This window comes from Conger conger, chromosome 7 (assembly GCF_963514075.1).
Source record: "Conger conger chromosome 7, fConCon1.1, whole genome shotgun sequence".
Classification (NCBI taxonomy): domain Eukaryota; kingdom Metazoa; phylum Chordata; class Actinopteri; order Anguilliformes; family Congridae; genus Conger; species Conger conger.
This window is the reverse complement of record NC_083766.1, coordinates 33,051,161-33,070,707: the sequence shown is the minus strand read 5'-3', so window position 1 is coordinate 33,070,707 and position 19,547 is coordinate 33,051,161. Positions and strand designations below refer to the sequence as shown.

General features: G+C 40.9%; 1 protein-coding gene across 3 annotated transcripts in view; it reads left to right on the top strand.

Annotated features, from left to right (window-relative positions):
• Positions 1-3,167: 3,167 nt before the first annotated feature.
• Positions 3,168-19,547, top strand: part of esrra (estrogen-related receptor alpha) — a 20,389-nt gene continuing 4,009 nt past the window's right edge. Inside the window, exons 1-4 of one of the 3 annotated variants that reach the window (XM_061248525.1) lie at positions 3,168-3,534; positions 7,374-7,497; positions 18,594-18,974; positions 19,445-19,547. The exon at positions 19,445-19,547 is cut by the window's right edge and continues 14 nt beyond it. In XM_061248525.1, coding sequence (XP_061104509.1) covers positions 18,599-18,974; positions 19,445-19,547 — 479 coding nt within the window. In that variant the 5' untranslated portion in view covers positions 3,168-3,534; positions 7,374-7,497; positions 18,594-18,598. Of the gene's footprint in view, positions 3,535-7,373; positions 7,498-8,670; positions 8,807-14,711; positions 14,783-18,593; positions 18,975-19,444 lie in introns of those variants that run through there. The other 2 variants (XM_061248524.1, XM_061248522.1) reach the window with 2 other exon arrangements.

Here is a 19,547-nt window from a genome sequence, read left to right as displayed (position 1 = left end):
CTCCCTTTAGAAAGTGGCCTAATACCTCTCATGAGAAGAAGAAAATGTTGATATCATCATACAGTTGGGCTAGGAATAAAAACAAACCTGTTATAGTATCACAGAAAATACATTTGGTAAGCACCTGCCCTCATTCTGTTGGCGCATAAGTGTGAGGAGACATCTTTAAATTGACGAAATGTTCCCTGCCTCAGGTGCTTCCATGTGTTCTGAGCATTCTAATCACAAGGATCAAACCAGAAACCCTGCGGTGCAGATTACGTTATGCTTATGTCATTTTAACGGCCGAAGAGTATGAACGGAGAACGCGACATGCCACCCCGGTAATATAATCAGCAGATCTGTGCCGCATTATTCTTGTAAACACAGCAGCGCGTGACCTTGAGCTCGAGGACAGTCTCCGCACAGACGTCACTGTTGCCAGATTTGCGCCACCAGACTTTTTTTCCTTTTTTGAGTGGCTGTACAAACAACTGTCCACCAGAGAGGGCTAAAGCCCCTTACAAAGGGAGTCTTGATAAATTACAGGTATTAGAGAGTGGTCTACCATTTCTAAGATAGGGTAAAAAAATAATGTTCTCCAATATTCTAATGTTAATTTGTTCTTGGTGGTGTAAAAAGAGCCATGCTTTGTGCAGTGATAAATCTAAAGGTTCATATGTTTTACTGTTATGCGATACCAAAATATTATTTTTCTATGGCTGATGTCAGATACATAAATGAAAAACATCACAATTTTTAGAGAAGAAAGAAAAGAGGAGTCATCTAAAGAGTAAAAGGTCCTTCTGACTATTATAAGATATTCTTATAAAGCCATATTATGCATGTATCTCAATTTACTAACTAATTTTTTTCTTTTTTTGTTATGCCATGTTCCTGTTTAAAAAAAAATCTGCCTCCCACTATTGATTTTTGTTCTCCTCTCCCATCCTAATTTAAATCAACAGCATAAATATAAGCATAAGCATTATTATCCATCCCCCATGTCTAATTAACTGTCTCACGAGAGTCTGCTCGGAAAATGAAACAAAACCGTGTCACAGGGCAAAATGAACAGTAGACAAGCTCACATACTCACCATTCACACTGAGCCTTCTGGGGCTCAATGAGATACAGCTTGTAGGAAATGTTTTAAGCGTTGTTAGGACTCATGCCATGTGTTTAATTAAAAAATGGACCAACATACACTAGCCTATAATCATCGGTTTGATGCTTTTGTATGGTGCAGTTTGACAATTTTAGTATGTCCATATTTCTGCTGTAGAGTATAAACAATATTAATTTAGCCACTGAAATATAGCACATGTAAACCGTTTTTAACACCTGCCTCTGGGTCATGACCTCTACCAGTATTCTAAAACTGCTCATACACACACAAAGACACGCAGGCATGCACACAAGCGCGCGCACACACACATAGGCGGCTCTCTTTTCTACTCCAAAATAAGCTACACCTTTTCCCCAAATAAAAAAAATGAATGCACGTTTTATATTCATAACAGCATTTTTCATCGTAACGTGATAACAAATCCCCCCCGCAGAAAAAGAAAAACACACACATCGACCATCGTAATTTGCTTTAAATTTCACCAAATTACCATCTTAAATAATTAATGTGTCGAAATATTTTGCTTTCAATTCATCCTCGGTGATCTGGACGTGCAGTGCTGATCATGCTCAGTTTAGTACTGCGTAGTGCGGCGCAATATAAATGCTGTGTTATGCGGCTCCAGCTATGACCTTGAATTGAAGGTCACAGATAGACTCTCAATGACACGGGGAGCTTTCTCTGGACTACGAATCGCTGGCTCTTCCCCCTAGCTGTAATTTGCTCCAGAGAGCAGTTATACTCAGACGCGTAGCCTAAATACACATTCTACAAGCCTCACTAATATAATTTATACCTGCAATTAATTATTCTTTCACTGCACATTACACGTTATAAACAGTAGCTTAGCCAATCCATTCATTTATTTATCCTCTTCAACAATTTAAACGGTCAGACCTGCACCATTTATTTTTAGCCAAGACGCTAAGTTTAGAGGCTGTATGCTATATCTGGTAGGCTATATTTCCGAAATTGTACATGTACCCACTGTATCATCACAAAATGGCAAGGGTCTGAAATAGGCTACTTTTGACTCCTCGATTGTAAAGTTACCGTGCGGATTTGAGATACCCTTCTCATCAGACACCACTGCCCTCCAATGTCTTGGCCTCCTGCCAAACCCTGTTCTGAGCACGAGTTGTCGAGGGTCGCCTGAAACAGGTTCAGTCGGGTCAGTGTCACAAGACTGAATGGACTGTGAGCGACTACGAGCCACTACATTTTCCATGCCATCTAAAGCGATGTGTGATTTACAGTGCTGGCGTGTTTCAGAGACGAAAGCATTCCAACGCATTCCTGGCGGCTTTATAGAGAGGAACTGAATGGTTAACGCTTTGAAATAAAATGTTAGCTTGTGACTGAATAGATAGCCTATGCGTGTAAAATCCAAGTATCAGAATTCCGATAATTGAAGAACACTGAGACATGCTCTACTTTGGTCGATAAAACTGCTGACTTGAGCTTCTCAGAAGCTATGTGTATTGTTCTTGACACATTTCAAAGTTATTTAAATTTTGGTGTGCAATAAATAAGCTGCATAATAGAACCAAAGTTATCAATAGCTTCGCGTTACTCAAGCTGTAGCTTACAGCCAAGATTGGAAATGTATAGCCTAGCTCGATATAAAATACTGAAAAAACGTACATTTACATACAACGATATTCCATCATTGTGTTTTAATTGTTACTTGTTTGCTCGAATATATGACTTTTTGTAACACTATATTGACATACATTTGTCTAATAGGCTAACTTGCCCTTTTTTCAGCAAGAAAATATCGTATTTTTATCGTAATACAATAATAGCAACACGCGAGTAAAAATAGCATACAGAAATCAATGCAACTCATTAAAATCATGTAACAGAGTGAGTCAGACCAACGTTACATTACAGTAGGTCAATTTTTCTTTATGGTAGCAATGCCGATGACGGCAATGGAAGGGAGTTGGATTGGAGGGGGCATGCGGACGTAACGGAGAAACTGTATACGTAAACGAGAGAGGGAGGAGAAAGAGCTAGGCATGTACGTGGAACTATAGTAACACTGGCGGAAGACGAGAGCTCACTCGGTTAAGAGACCGGTTTAAGACAAGTGGAATTGATACACCGACAAACGAAAAACACGATCTGGATTAGTATTCTTTTACAAGTTTAAAGGACAAATGTATTATTTGAACATCGCCGATGGTTAGCAACCCGTGCATTTATGCTGTTTGTAAGTAGCCTCAGCACATGAAGCGAGGGTGTTTTTTATTTTATCTTGAAGCACTGGCTATTCAATATTGCATATTGAATAAGAATAGGACACTGCCGTGGACGAGATTTATATGCTAACTGGGGCGACGGAATCATCAGTGGGCCATATAGCTCCAGACGTACAGGCTTCTCAGAGACGCCGAGTCCCGAAGATGATTTCGCAAAGACCGGTAAGAGTTGTAGACAAACACCGCTTAGTTTGGACGTTTGACAGGAGCGTGGCACCAATTTTCGTTGGTGTCTTAGCGACCGTGAGTGTGTGCGAGCGTGCGTAAATGCGTGCGATTTCCCCCCCTGCTGATTGTGAGGGTGCGCAAGTTAATTTGACAGAGCACGTGTGTAAGTTATCGCAAGATTGCATCTTGTAATTGGCCATGGCTTGGTATTTGTTCATTTGCCATTGAGATTATGCTGACATACCAAGAATTCCACATTTTCCCGTAGCACATAAAGGAAAATTGTCATAAAATACAACAAAAAAGTATAAATGATTTAGCTAAATTATTTAGGTGAATATTCGTTTCCAAATATAATGTCTCCGTGTATAATTGTATATATCACGCAATGCTATATTTCATGTATACAACTCATGCTAATACATCTACATTAGCTGCAAAAATTGCTCTTTGCATCCCATCACTCTTACACAACTGCCCGTCACTACCTCTGAATTACAGACATGCCTTCCAAGAGTAATAAGTGAGCTATCCATAGCTAGTAGTCGCCTGACCATGATGTGCTTCCTTTTTCTATCTCAAGTCAGATCAGATTATGGCACGATCTTTTTCTTCTTTTTTCCATGAGAGTTGCTGGTCGTCTGTCTATAAATATCCCACACAGACTCCAGAAATAGAATCCCATACACTGTGCTGCCTGAGCAACTGAAGCTATCAGCTGCAGAGTATTCCAGGTATTCTTGAGAAGTAATGACGCATACAGTTGATCCATCCCTCTGCATCTCTCTCATTCACACACACACACACACACACACACACACACACACACACACACACACACACACACACACTTTGGTCGAAAATCCAAACATTGTCACTCTGTCTTATCTGTTTCTATTGTCTGCTTGTCTTTTTCATTATTCATTTAGAAATGTATCTGCAAGGCAAAGTGAGAAGTTGTGATGCAGTATGCATGTATGTTGTGCTTCTGTTTCTGTACAGAGTATATGTGTTCTAAGTCTCCTCAGAATTAGTAAATGGTTGCACATACTCAATGATACACAATAATTTTAAGCAGTTCTCTGAACAGTCTCGGGACTGCAAGTGATTTATCGTGAGCTGGGGAAAAATCCACTGAACTGTGGCCTTCCAGTCCCAAGATTGAGTAACCCTATTCCAAGAAGCTGAAATCAGTTTTGCAATTAACTTTTCAAAGAGCTCAGAGTTCACTGGTTGTGATCATGTTGAAGTCAGCATAAGTTGAATCTAATCTGCACAATGTTTTTAAGGCATGTTCAAGTCTAAATGACTATCATAGGAAAATAGCATAACACAGGTGTCTGTGGTGTGAAATGGCCTCCTGGACAAGAGTCCTGTCCACAGTTTAGCTGTTTCTCGAATCCAGCTCAAACAAAGGCAGTTTTTTCATTCTTTGGTTCAAAATAAACCCACAGTCGCCTCATGTGATGCCAAGACACAGTACTTGAAAGGCCACAGAATCAGTATTATTACTTATCATAACAAAGGAGGCAGTAAGAAAGATGGTTTTGATGTTGGGATTGAAAAAACATTTGACCAAAAGTAGCTACAATATACGTACAGTGGGATGCAAAAATTTGGGCACCCCTGGTTTAAATGTCTGTTACAATTAATCTGTATTAATTGTAACAGACATTTAAACCAGGGAACACCACCAAAGAAGGTATGTTTGGAGAAAAAAGGGTGACTCCTTTGTAGAGAAGAACACCTTGCCAATTGTGAAGCATGGTCGGTGGATCCATTATGCTTTGGGGCTGTGTGGCAGCTGGGGACACGGGAAATATTGTACGAGTGGAAGGAAGAATGGATTCCACCAAATATTAAGAAATTCTAGAGGCTAATGTTCAAAGGTCAGTACAGACATTGAAGTTGAAGAGAGGTTGGGTATTCCAGCAAGACAATGACCAAAGCATACCTCGAAATCAACCATGAAGTACCTCCAGAAAAGACAGATGAAGGTTCTGGAATGGCTACAGTTTTGAAATATTATTGACAGATTTTAATATTATTGAAAATCTGTGGAGAGATCTCAAACAAGCAGTGGATACAAGGAGGCCAAAGAGGTTTCTGAGCTAGAGGTGTTCTGCCAGGAAGAATGTGGAAAAATTCCAAAAGCAAGAGTTGAAAGACTCTTAGCTGGCTACAGGAAGCGTTTATAAGCTCTTATAGTTGGTGCTGGTTGGTGGGTATAGTTGGAGGACGAGTTACAAAGTACTAGCTGACAGGGTTCCCAAACTTTTGCACAGGGCCTTTTTCCTTTTTTTATTATTTTGAAATGGTTAAAAATTTTAACAAAAAGTAATCTTTAAAATGTGTAGAAATGTGTAATGTTTCATGTTGTGCCATTTAGAGGTCAGGTTCACTTCTTTTTCACAACTGTATATCAGAATGCACCCTGTGTGATAAGAAACTCCCCATGGGAGGTAAAAGTAGAAACTTAAGAATATTTCAACACATTATGGGCCAGTTTCACAGACACAAGCCTAGTCCTGGACTAAATTCGATTTTGAATGGAGATTCTCCATAAAAACACTCAATTTAGTACAGGAATTAACTTTATCTTTGTCTGTGAAACCAGCCCTATATTGCTTAAATATCTATTGGTCTGTATGATTAAAGAAGTGTAATCATTCTATTATTTAGAAATGTATCTGTTGAATAATTATCTTTGTGCTGGCAGAGCCCCCATGAGCAGTCTGTCAGCTTTTAGGCTGTAGTTCTCACATTTTGTTTACTTTAATCGGTCCATATAGCATCATTGTTTTTATTTTGATCACATATTACAAAATAAATTATCAATGCAAACACCACCCTTTAGATGGCTTTCTCCCCCAGAGCAGAGAACAAGATACCTCAGGGAAGCAACCACAAACAAGGCATAAATATGTTTGGGTAGTGTTTTCACCTTAAACATGCCCTTTGAGAGATTCTCCTAGATGGAAATGAAGCACTGCTGGCTCCACCTGCTCACTCTGTGTTCATTAATGCACAGTGTTTTCAACACAGAATGACTAAACAAACAACAATGCAAATTCTGATGTTATCACTTAAAGGCTTTTTTGTTTCATTAAAGTGTAGGAGTGATGTTATTTTTCTTTGGTGATTCATTTATTTTTGCCATTTAGGAATAACTGATTCTGTTTGATTTAGTTAGAATTTTCACTTATTGGTCATGTGATTTAATATGAGTGAATCTGCTGTTTTGCCCTATGTGTGTGTCTGTATGCATTTCTTTTGAACTCTTGGGAATTAAGAGTGGAGTGATAGTCGTGTTTGGATTCAGTGGTTATGTATAAAAAAGGACAGGACTGCTACTGTTTTGAAACATGAATGAAAGAGTGTAACCTGGAATTTACTGCAACAATATGTTTGTCCTTCAGCCTCTCATGTGACTTTGACCTTTGGAGTGTGTGTATGTGTATGAGAGAGCAAGAGAGACAGAAAGAGACAGAGACAGAGAGAGTAATGAATTCAATTAATAAAGGAAAGGGGGTTTGGAAATGTTACCTACTATATGTCTGTATACGCTATATTTATAAGACCACTTGAATAAATTGAATACGTTTTAAGTGTATTTTCTTGCTTTAGACCACCAACGTGCAAATACCATGTATATGTGTCTGTGCATTTGGCAATATTTTAGTATATTTCCCATGACCAAAATGGGTGCCAACTGACTGCGTCCAAAAGAATGATGTTGTCTGCATGTTCATATTGTGTGAAAGGTTATTCCCCCATTGCCATTTAAACTCAGAGTATAATTACTGGAATATTATTTTGTGCTGCCTTTCTAGGTTTTCTGATAAACCCAGAGGACTGAAAAGCAAGAAATTAAGCACCTTATAGGAGGAAGAAAGAGAAGAGGTGAACAAGACAAGAGGCCAGGAGGGAGCGGCATCTCCAAACACACTGCTACAGGTTTGTATCTTTGGATTCAGCTGTGTCATTTCTGGTTGAGTCCAAACTGTGTTGCCATTAACATCTTTAATTCGGACGGATTTCTTAAACCACATTGAATTAAAGCAAGTAATTTAATGCCCATTTAAAAGATATGATATTACTTTATTATAGTTTGCATTTTAGTCCAGCATCAGCTTTGTGAATAATACAATTAGTTGCATTTGTATAAAACTTTCAAAGTATGGAATATACCTCATGCTTAAATAGAAACAAAATGGCTGCTATGCTGGGTGACAAATTATAGAAGCAATATACATAAGGCATAAAAATGAACAAAAGCATGCATGTATATTGTATTTGAATATTGAACTCTATCATACAATGCAGTTTCATTCATTCATTCATTATCCTAACCCGCTTATCCTGAACAGGGTCGCAGTTTATTTAATTGAAAAATAATGGTCAAATATCCATTTGCAAACAAGGAAAAAATAATTTTACATTGAAAAAGCTTTTGGAAGGAAAGTTCACACTTCACAGGGAAGCAGTTCATGCACAGCTTTTCAAATTTTACCGAGAACTTGAGCATGATGAGAGCACCCTCATGACAGAGCACCCTCATTCTAATTAAAACAGTAGGAATACTGCTGCTAACCAGGGCTGCACTACTGCTCATCTAAAGCTGCTCTCCGAAAAATGTGGTTACTGCATGACAGATTCCACCCCGGACTTCATGTTTGACGCGCATTATACAAAGTAAAAACGTGTTTACAAGACATTCGATACATCGTTGTAGCACACTACCTGATTAATTTGGTGTATTCGTTATTTAACTTTGTGTCCTATGCAAACTATAATCGATGAATGGATAATAGCGACTTGGCATGACGTCTTTGAAGAAATTGCTGCTCACTTGATACACGGGAGAAGCATATTTTTTCTACAGTTTATAGTAGAACCATACCAAAGCCCAAACCACTGAATTGGGTAGAACCACAGCACTGTATAAGAGTTCTGTGGGTAGAACTACAGAAATTCCTGCCACATTCACTTCCTCTGGCATACTGTACTTCCTTTCCCGCCCCAAAGAGTACCTACTAGCATTACAACCAATGGTATCCGTCCCTGTTTTTAAATATTTAAATAATCATACAAGAACATGAATATTGATCGTTTCCAGTAGCCGGAGCACGCTCTAGCTTTTCGCGTTTTAGTATGGCCAAGATAAAATGAGAAGTAGACTATTAACTTCATTTTATCCGTGTTAACTAGAAAGACAGACTTTATTCCCAACCGATAGAGATGCTTCGAGGACACAAGGAAGGAGGTAACTAAACGTTTAGTCAACTGGCTAGCTAGATCGTAACATGGCTAGCAAAACTACCTTGCTACAGCAAGCTGTGTTGTCAGCTGGCTGGCTACCTAGCCCCGAAGTCACGATGGACTGTTCATGCTTAATATCTACAGCTAGCGTTTGCAGCCGCAGCTGTTGGTTTGGGAACTCAATAATTGTGTATCTGAATAATATATTTTTGTCTAGCAAGCTAACCTAAGTAGATTGCGAGCACACTGCTCCCCTGTATTTGAAGGACAGACTTCTTAGGATATAATTTTTGTTTATTATTAGTTTGTTAGCATTTAGCTAGCGAACTTTGTTGACAGCATGTGTTCATGTTTTTGTGTATGCTGCTTGCACTGTTTGAAATACTAGCTACCGTCATAGCTACCATCCGCCGAATTGCTGGCCACATCAACCACACACCAATATCATAGCAATGGCGATGATACAACAAAAATGATCATGCCATCGTAATTAGTATTCGAAATACTCGTGACTGTGTGACACGTAGCTGTTTGAAGATGCTAGCTAGAGCTAGCTACTTTCCGAGTCAAGTTGGCTGTGGGGAAGTTGCTGGTAGCTACATGTAAAAATGCAATTCATTTGCTTTCATGTTGTAGCTAGCAAACTTGACTGAGGATAGCTAATGCATTCCTCTGGTTTCGCATACATCACATACATACTTCCTGGCATAGACACTGTCGGCGTGTCGCCGCTGTTGGCTACTCGGTTACAATGTGTCAGGGATCACAGAAGACCATGCAACCAAAGCAGATTCATAACGCTCGCCAGTCGCCACATATGGAAACACTTCTTCTAACGTTAGTTACATAATTGCATTTGATGCAGTTTTTAACGTTTTTAACTAAACGGATGATTCGAAGCCTGATGTGTATTGATACGAGCTAAATAGTGCAGTTAGGTGACAATGCTTGATGGCAAGATTATTTTGGTGCTGAAGAGGGGTATTGATGAGTCAAAGTGTTATGGAGTGAAGGGAAGGCCCTCAAAAGTGTCAGGGCATGTATCAAGAACCTTTTGACTAAACAAAAACAACATTCCCAGAACCATGAGAGGTATACACTGCAGGGACTATGATATTCTTTCTAATACTTCATTGTTGTATAAAAAGTCCAGTCCAGTAAGCATAGTTTTTTAATATATATATATATATATTTTTTTTTAAATAAAAAAACGACAATCAACACTATATGTTCACTTCACCAATAAATGAATGGTTCCATTCTAATGGAGTAAGCAAAATAGTATGGTCGTCCTCTCTTTGTGAATTCAGCTCGTTTGAACAGCTGTGTATTTAGCCTATGGCTACAACATCAGAATCCTGCCTCACACCTTAATCAAAAGGCCATGGTGTGTGTTTATGCCAACAGCCGTGGCCGGGGGCATTATGTTTTCAGGTTGTCAGTCCATGGTCTGTCCGTCGGTCAGTCCGTCCCACTTTTGTGACCACAATATCTCAGGAATGCCTTGAGGGAATTTCTTAAATTTTGGCACAAACGTCCACTTGGACTCAAAGATGAACTGATTAGAATTTGGTGGTAAAAGGTCAAGGTCACTGTGACCTCACGTCATTCTCTTGTACACTATATCTCAGGAACGCCTTGAGGGAATTTCTTCAAATTTGGTGCAAACATCAACTTGGACTCAAGAATCACCTGATAAGAATTTGCTGGTCAATGGTCAAGGTCGCTATGACATCACATAATACATTTTTAACCATAACTCAAGAATTCATACACTAATTATAACATAATTTCACACTAATGTCTAATTGGATAAAATTTATCCTAAAATGAAGTGATAAGTAATACCTTTTATTAAATTCCTTAAGTATTCACTATATATATTATATGAGTCTGGACAGACATGCAAACTTGACTGGTTTGCGGAGGCATACAACAACAAGGCAGTTATTTCGCTCTATTTAAATGTTATTTTTGGAATAAATACTTCTCCTAAAGCAACTGGAGATTTATATTTACAGTACTTGGCAAGAGGCGTATGTCTGGATTGAGAAAGAAGTCAATTCTGACCCAATTCCTGTGACCTTTTTTTCTAGAGTAAGGCAGATTTATTGCAACCCTCTCTTTTCATTGTAATGAAGAGTTGGCCCACTGATTCCAGCTTCAGAACATGCTGCAGGGAAAAGGAATGTTGCCAAAGGCAGAAGAACATGCTATTCTACACCATAATAGGAGCTGCATTCTTGCCAGAATATTACATGGGCACGGACATCAGTCAGGAAAATAATGTTGGGAAAATAGAGCAGCAAAATTCTAACATGAATTGTGTACATTAAGTAAAATACATTTTTCTTTATTTTATGAATAAAAAGAGGCAAAAAAATATCCAATGGGTACTACAATTGACTGACAACTAAATTGAATTTGCTTTTCTGGTTGGCTGCTATCCGTGATGCCTGGCACATTTGGAACAGATAAAAGCTGCAGTTGCCAGATTAATTTGCCTAACTGACATCACTGGCCGTGGAGCCCTGCTGATCAATTGCTTCTGGAATGTTGTGCTTTGCCTGCATTGTTTGTTTTTGGAGGGTAGCTGTTGTTGTTGGGGGTTTTTGACAGGGAAGTGTTGCTGTTCCAAGTGTGCTAGGCCTTCATTTTCTGAGTGTCTGTCTCCTTTGTTGCATTATCTCTGGAGTCTCTATCGCAGGAGCAGCATTTCCCAACTGTGAAAAAATTAATGTTGTGCCTTTACCGTATTGCCCGTTAAACAAGACTGCGTGCACGATGAGGTGGGTGAAAATAATGCTTGCACCTGATTATATTTAAAGGTTGAGCTCACTAGGGTCTTTAGTGCTGCAGTGCTCAGTCCATAACGGTTACCCTGACCTTCAGCTTTGATGGATTTACACCTTGCGTATGCAGCACAGTGCTGCAAAACATTCCGTCTAAAAACAAATGTACAAAGCATCGCACAACATTCAATCTAAAAATGTACCGAGAGGTGTAGAACATGCAGTTGTCTACAGATTGTCAAGAGCTGCATAACTGCACACGCCTGGGCAGCATGCTGAGACCATAAACTATAGCTGTGCAGACTAGGGCTTGGTCTTGGCAGGTAATTCCCGATACAGGAGTCGCGGTGCGATACATATCCCGATACGATACATATCACACGTCAAACCTCTTATGTGGATAGGCTACAGCAGCAGTGGACTTAATAAGTCTAATAGATACCTAATAAAGTGCTCCCTGAGTGTAGTGTGATTTTAAAGGCTGGCATTTTGCATATAAAATGAAACATGCCTGTATACGGTCGCCGCTATTGATACGGATGTCACTGTATCAATACGTACGTTGAGAAGTGAATTCCGATATATTGTTGTATCGACATTTTGAGCACATTGCAGACTGGCTGTAGTCCCCACAAACTGCCTGTTTGGGACCACGCTATCTTCACGCTTGACATTTTACACAGCACCATATGTACTCTTTATTAACTTTGTGTCTGAGTTGAAGTTGAAGTACTGCAGTGTCGGCTTGTAAAGGGCATTTCTTAAAGCACTGTCTTGCTCAATTTGTTGATACGTTGTTCACATGATCGTGCACCTTTTCATTTAAATCACATCATTGGGCCACTGGGCGGCTCAGTCTGTTAAAGCACTGCTCTAGTGCATGGATTGGCTCCATGGTCTCGTATCTATTCCCAGCCTTGCCAGTGCAGGTTGTGGTCGGCAGCCCTGCAAGGCGATGCAGAATTGTCCGTAGCGTCACCTAAGGATGGAGGATTTCAGCCAGCCAGGTAGATTGCATCTCGTTGTGCGTGAGCAACCACCCCCCGCCCAGTCGACGGAGCATCTGCAAACCCACCTGGTGTGCTGCACGTGAAGAGTCTTCCTCAGACTCATTTCTGTGCGAGTCGACTTGCAAAGTGCAGCGTGGTGAGAAGCAGCGGCTAATCATTTTAGACGGGAAATGCACACAGTAAGGTTATTCTACATTTTGTGGCATGTCTGGGGCGACATGGCTCAGGCAGTAAGAGCAGTCGTCTGGCAGTCGGAGGGTTGCCGGTTCAATCCCCCGCCTGGGCTGTGTCGAAGTGTCCCTGAGCAAGACACCTAACCCCCAAATGCTCCTGACGAGGTGGTCGGCGCCTTGCATGGCAGCCAATCGCCGTCGGTGTGTGAGTGCGTGTATGAATGGGTGAATGAGAAGCATCAATTGTACAGCGCTTTGGATAAAGGCGCTATATAAATGCCAACCATGTCTCTGTTAAAATATCCCCAATTAATGGAAATTCAGTTGAATTGCAACCCCACACTTTGATGCCTTCCATCGCTTGTCCAGTGCGCTCTTGCATCCCATGTCCAGTTAATTATTAGCATCCAATTTAATGGGAATCCAATAGACAAGTTAATTATGTTGCAATTATGTGTGCTTTTGATAAGGTAATTGTTTACGTTTCCATGTACACATGACATGGTAAATGCACCTAACATCCGTGAATATTCCCAGAATTTTGCAACCCATGTTGTAGCAAAAGCTACAAAGAAAATAAGACCAAAGCGTTGTATCCAGTATGTCGTGGACATACTGATTGGTAACAATATATTATTGGCAAAAAAGAAGACACAGTAGCTATACTTGAAATTGTTGTATCAACATGTCTTTCACTGCAAATTACATTAGTAGTGGTGTAAATTAAATGCATTGAGTATAGAGTACATTTAAAGTTGCTTTTTTATAATGGCAGCATATTCCTCATCTTGTTTGGCAAATCTGGTGTTGACTATAAGAAAGCCATCAAAGAAAGTGCAGTCAGTTCCACTTTTTCTTCCTCTAATATTGAAAATAGGGGGGAAAGTTTGTACGTTTTTGAGAAATTGGCTTCTTCGTTTGGCACTTGGTAGTGTTTTGCCTGTCCACTCACCAAAAGCATTTTCCAAGAAGCTTGTCATTATTCACTCTTATCATTTATGCACATTTACATTTTGGGCATTTAGCAGACACTCTTATCCAGAGAAACGTATGTTTTGTATGTAATCTTTTTATACAGCTGTATATTTACTGAACAAGTCGAATTTAACCCACAGTCGCAGTTTTCTAACCATTCCACAACGCTGTATGCTACAATCTGTAGGTGTGTTGTGGATCAGTACTGTACATCTTAATATTGGCAGGCAATGCCATATTCTAGGAGTGGAAAGATAAGTTGATGAGATAAGAAACCAGTGATAGGATTTCAGAGCTGCCTGCAAGATGTTGCATATGCAGTGCCATCTGGTGGCCTGATAAGATTTCTTTTGCCATTGTTTTAATGACCAATTTTATTTTTTTCATTAAAAGCACTACTGCTTACAAAGGGCAATTAGGTGACAGTTTAGTGACAAGTCATGCTGAAATTCTTAATTTTAGTGATTTGGTAACCTTGAAATAAGCAGACATACTAAAGTATATTCAATTTGAATTGGTCAACTCATCTTATGTGATGATCAGTGATCAGGTTATCTGTATTATTAATAATGAGCATTTTGAATTGGTTGGGATAAAGACAATCAGTGAGAGTCAGTGTTTTCTGATTTCAGATTATGTTTTGCAAAACTGTTTTTTCACAGTAAAGAATAGAATTGTAATGTAAAATGTATTCTTTAAGACTAACAAACAATTCACTGTAATAAATCATTGTAACTTAGCCTATGTTCCACATATGTGCTGTTTTACAATTTTTAATTTGACACTTAAATTGACACTTGATAAATTGATCATTTAAATACTGATCACCTTATCAACTTGTATCATGAGATTTCTTGTTAGTATGGTGACGGCTTTTTTTGTTGTTGCCCTGAACAGAAAATAGAATTCTGAGACATTCTGCCAATCATGCATTCCTGTCTCTTTTTGGCACAGGTGTCATCTGTTTCCATGGCAGGTGTGGCCACAATCATGCACCAGATCATGCTCAGGATTGCACCTTTAGAATCCAGTAATTGTTTAACCTCAAACTATTAGTATGCATATTACACATTTACTGAAGTAATTCCACTCCTTGTTATCAACTGTATTCCACTAGGAATGATTGCATAATTTTAACCTTGGACCATCTGGATTTCAATTTATTTTGCTTTCTAAATTCATAGCAATGATAATTATCTTTAGTGCAACTAAACCATTTAACAACTATTAAGTCAGCCTGTGAACACACACACACACACACGCACGCACACACACACACGCACCATTTTCTCAATAAACGGTATGTGAATAAGAGGGGAGATTTTCTGTATGAAGGAAGAGATTCATTAGGATGTCGGCCACAAGGTTCTGACTTCCAGAAAAAGGTTCTTGAGCATATTGCTACTTGGGTTTATTTCATATGGTTTTATTTAGAAAACAGATTATTTAAAAGGAAAGTAAAAAATAAAACCACTCATGGTAGGTTCCTGTACTGTACATAATTGTACTTGTTTGTGTAAACACAAGGCATTTTGAAACAAGAAGTAGGTGGGAATCTACTTTGCATTCTGTGCATCGGAACTTCCTTTAAAAAATATGTTTAGATTTGGTTATTATGGAGGCATACATGTGCATATGTTTAGATTTGGTTATTATGGAGGCATATATGTGTATATGTTTAGCAGGGGATATGGGGACGTTTTGCAGGACGTTTGTACCATACAGTGCACCTTGTTTTGGGAAAGTGCTTCATATTCCTGGGCCATTGTTGTTTTTTGTTGTTTTATGTGCCATTATACGCCTATGCAGTCAGCACCACTGACTCATGATATGGCTGCACGTACATTACAGATCTAGCACCATTTAATAGTTGACAGCAGTAATTGTGAGTTGAAATTAGACCTTACTTTCTATAAACATATGGGGCAGTATTAGCTCAGGTGGGAAGAGCAGTCGTCTGGCAGTCGGTTACAATGCTTGTGTAACTTTCCCATTGCTCACGGGTCCAGGTTCTCTGCTTCTTCCACTTGGGTATGTCTTTGTGCACTGGGTCACAGAGGTGTTGATTCAACTCTAGTCATTTTTGAGGCTGTAGCTTTAAGGTGTTTCGCAGCTGTAATGTTAAGTGTCCATCTGTCCCTGTCGCTGAGTTTCAATTTGCGGCCACTGCACCTCTTTGCCGATTCAGTTAGTTTCTGTGTTTGGCATATGCTGTCATCATTCACTGTTCCCCTGGCCACTTTAAATCATTTTGCAGTTTTGGAATGTGACCTGTGCACCTGCAATTTGGGCAAGGACTATTGGACCTTTGGAACTGTGCATGTTGTGTTGGAAATTTGCACACCAAGTGCAAGTGCTGATTGTCTGGCCTCTTTTAAAGGTAACACATACTGCTAATTGGCTTCCAAAAATTTTGTTGCTATAGTCATTCTGATGTGGTGTTTCTGATACTTTGTCAAAGCCAAATATTTGCATGTTAAAAGGCCTATTTTCACATTGGCTGAGCTTGAGCATGTTCATCAGGGGGTCAGTGTCTCATGCACCATTTGCGTGGCCCGTATTGTAACTGGCCACTTCCACCTAGAACCGTTTTGTGGTGTCTCTGGGTCTGGTTGTTAATTAAAGGCTTGGAGCTCCTTTCCTGGATTAATGACCCTAATCTGGAGGGATTGGTGAGCTGGGATCTCAGATTTACTGGCTCGCTGGGCGCTTTACAGACACAGACACACACTGCCCCCTTTCACTACACACTACAGCATCTCTGTCCTTCCTGGCATCACAAGCTCTCATTCACAATCTGCAGCCATTTCTGTCTACCCACCGCTGCAGTAGGCGCAGTGCAGACATCTGCAGTGAGCAGGCTTTGTGCACACCTTGTTTTAAAAGACAGTACGGTTTGGGTCAGTCTCACATTTTTAAACTTGCTTGCACTATTTCGCCAATGCTGCCCATGGGCTGGAACATCTTCAGCGAAATGCGGTGCTGTGTGGGGCTGCACGATGTATCGTATATTTATTGTCATTGAGATATGAACATGCAAGATAAGCATGCAAAAGACTGCAATGAATAGTATTTATATAAATGATGTTCTGTTAAATTGATTTGCTTGTCATGTGCAATTTGTTCAATATAAGCATATTTGGTAATCATTTTTTGGTCATCATTTTTTATTCAGTGGGCATAGGCTATCCATTGGGGTCGATGTTAGCCGTGTACCTAAAGCAGAAAGACATTAGAACTGTGCACACTTCAGTATTTGTTTATTTATCGCAAGTCATATTGTCATCGCAATATTCAACAACGTTATCGCATATCGCATATGTTCCTCATATCGTGCAGCCCTGATGCTATGCTTCCAAGCCAGAAACGTGTGGTCTGAGCCCGTTTCTCCATGATCACATGCAGTCATGTCCACAGTGCACAGGCTTCGTAGGGCTCTCGTGATACCACGGTAACGCATGGTGGTGTGGTGTCAGCCAATTACTGTCCAGGCTTAAGGAGTCTGCTGCAGAATATAAACCCAGCAGAGCTGAGCGGGACCTGCTGCTCCTTTAGCACGGCTAATCCCAAACATTTCACTCTCTCAGACTGCCTCTGAACTACAAATCAAACACGTGTTGCCAATAGCTGTCTGTGTGTGTGTATGTGTGTGTGTATGTCTGTCTTTCTGTCTGTGAGTGCGCGCATGTGCACGTGTGTGTGTGTGTGTGTGTGTGTGTGTGTGTGTGTGTGTGTGCGTGCGTGTGTGTGACAGTTACAATTTTCATTTTGTATTTCATTTGGCAGTGTTCACTCATTCACCTCGAGGCAATTTATTTGTAGTTGCCTATTATATTAGTTAGGCGCACATCTGAATTCATTAAAAATGTTTTGTTTTTGCCTCGCCAGTGTTACGGCAGTGTTCATACCCATAGGCTGTGACCGAGGGCCAGTGTTGGGCTCTTCCTCGTTTGTAGAATTAGCTGTAAGCACAACGGTGTCTGCGTGAGCTCTTTAGACGTGAGCGTGAGAGACAGCCGGCTCAGCGTGTATGTCACGCTCCGCTCTCCGGAGCCACCCCCTCACGGGCACTGCCTGAGATGACCGTGATAATTGTCTTATCCTGCCTGATGTACTATGGAGGCAGAATATTAATGAACTGGCTTCACACTCCTGCGCTCTGTGCCATTCCCTTTCTTCTCGTCTCTCTCCGTCTCTCTCACAGTCTTTGTCCTTCTCTCTTTTCTCGGTCCTTTTCCCTGACTCCAAAAATAGGCAGTCTTAACTAGTCTTTTAGTCTTGTAATAAGACTTAAAAATGTTTTTTTCAATACTAAATATTAGCTTGTTTCATGTTACCGTTTGCTTGACAAGTGACATTTTCTTGCCCCATTGGCAAATCTTGAAATGAGTCATTACATTACATGGCATTTAGCAGACGCTCTTATCCAGAGCGACGCACAACGAAGTGCAGATCAAACACAAGTGCAAGTGCGAAGAGGACCTGAGAGGACAGTACAGTTCCGAGTCCTAGTGTAACTATACAGATATAATCGGAACCCTTGAAGAACACATCAGCTTCCAAACTAGCAGACCACAGTTGGCAGCCAGAATACCCCGAGTACAACAATACAATAACTAATACAAAAAACAACATCTAGACAACTATATAAGTGCCATTACACTCTAAGTGCCATTACAGTCATAAGTGCCATAAGTCATACCATCACACCTCATTGGCAATATATTCCTCTTATTTAGCAAAAAAAGTAAGTCTAAATATAAGACTAGTATGACTAAGGCTGTAAAGCTTGTTGGCAGTGAGATTTTAAGACCGTCTCTGACGCTGCCTCTCCCCTGCAGTGGCCATGTCTTCGCGGGACCGCCGTTCCGACCTGCACATCAAGGCGGAGCCCAGCAGCCCGGAGGGCGGGGGCGGCGGGCGGGCCAGCCCGGGGGGCGCCTCCTCAGACTCCTCCCACAGCGGCGGGGGGGGGCCCAGGGGGGAAAGCGCCGGCCGCTACTCCCCGCCCCTCAGCACCCCGCCCCTGCGCTGCCACTTCAAGGAGGAGGGCGGGGACGGGGCGGAGGAGGGCTCCACGGGGAGCGGCGGCAGGTGCAAGTACGCTCTGAGCACGCTCCCGAAACGCCTGTGCCTGGTGTGCGGGGACGTGGCGTCGGGCTACCACTACGGCGTGGCGTCCTGCGAGGCCTGCAAGGCCTTCTTCAAGAGGACCATCCAAGGTGAGAGTCCACTCTGTCCCTGTGCTATACAGTGCTAATACATGTCATTCAGTGAAGCCTTTTTTCTGTCCCTGGGGGTGGGCTGGAGGTGTGAAAAGGTTTATTTTGCTGCTTTGTGTACTGAGCAGGACATTGAGTTCACAGGTGCATGTGAAGGTTCAAAGCCTTGCCTTCCTCTGGTGATGGGGTACCTTATTTCAATCTTTGGGTACAGCCTTCATTTTTTTATATAGGGTGAGCATTGCTGGGTTGAATGGCCTGTTCGTCATTATGTTGGTATATATCACAGTATATAGTATTACTGGAAATGAGCCCAAGCCTACTGGAGAGTCATAAAGCTTATTTTCCTTTTATCGGTTTGTCTAGGTGAGGTCAGTCATGGAATGAGAATTTCACTAATGAATAATTCACACTGGCTTCAAGCTGACGCCGGTCTCAGGCACACGCTCACGTTGTCTCCCTTCGCTCAGGTAACATCGAGTACAGCTGTCCAGCGTCCAACGAGTGCGAGATCACCAAGAGACGCCGGAAGGCCTGCCAAGCCTGCCGCTTCACCAAGTGCCTGAAAGTGGG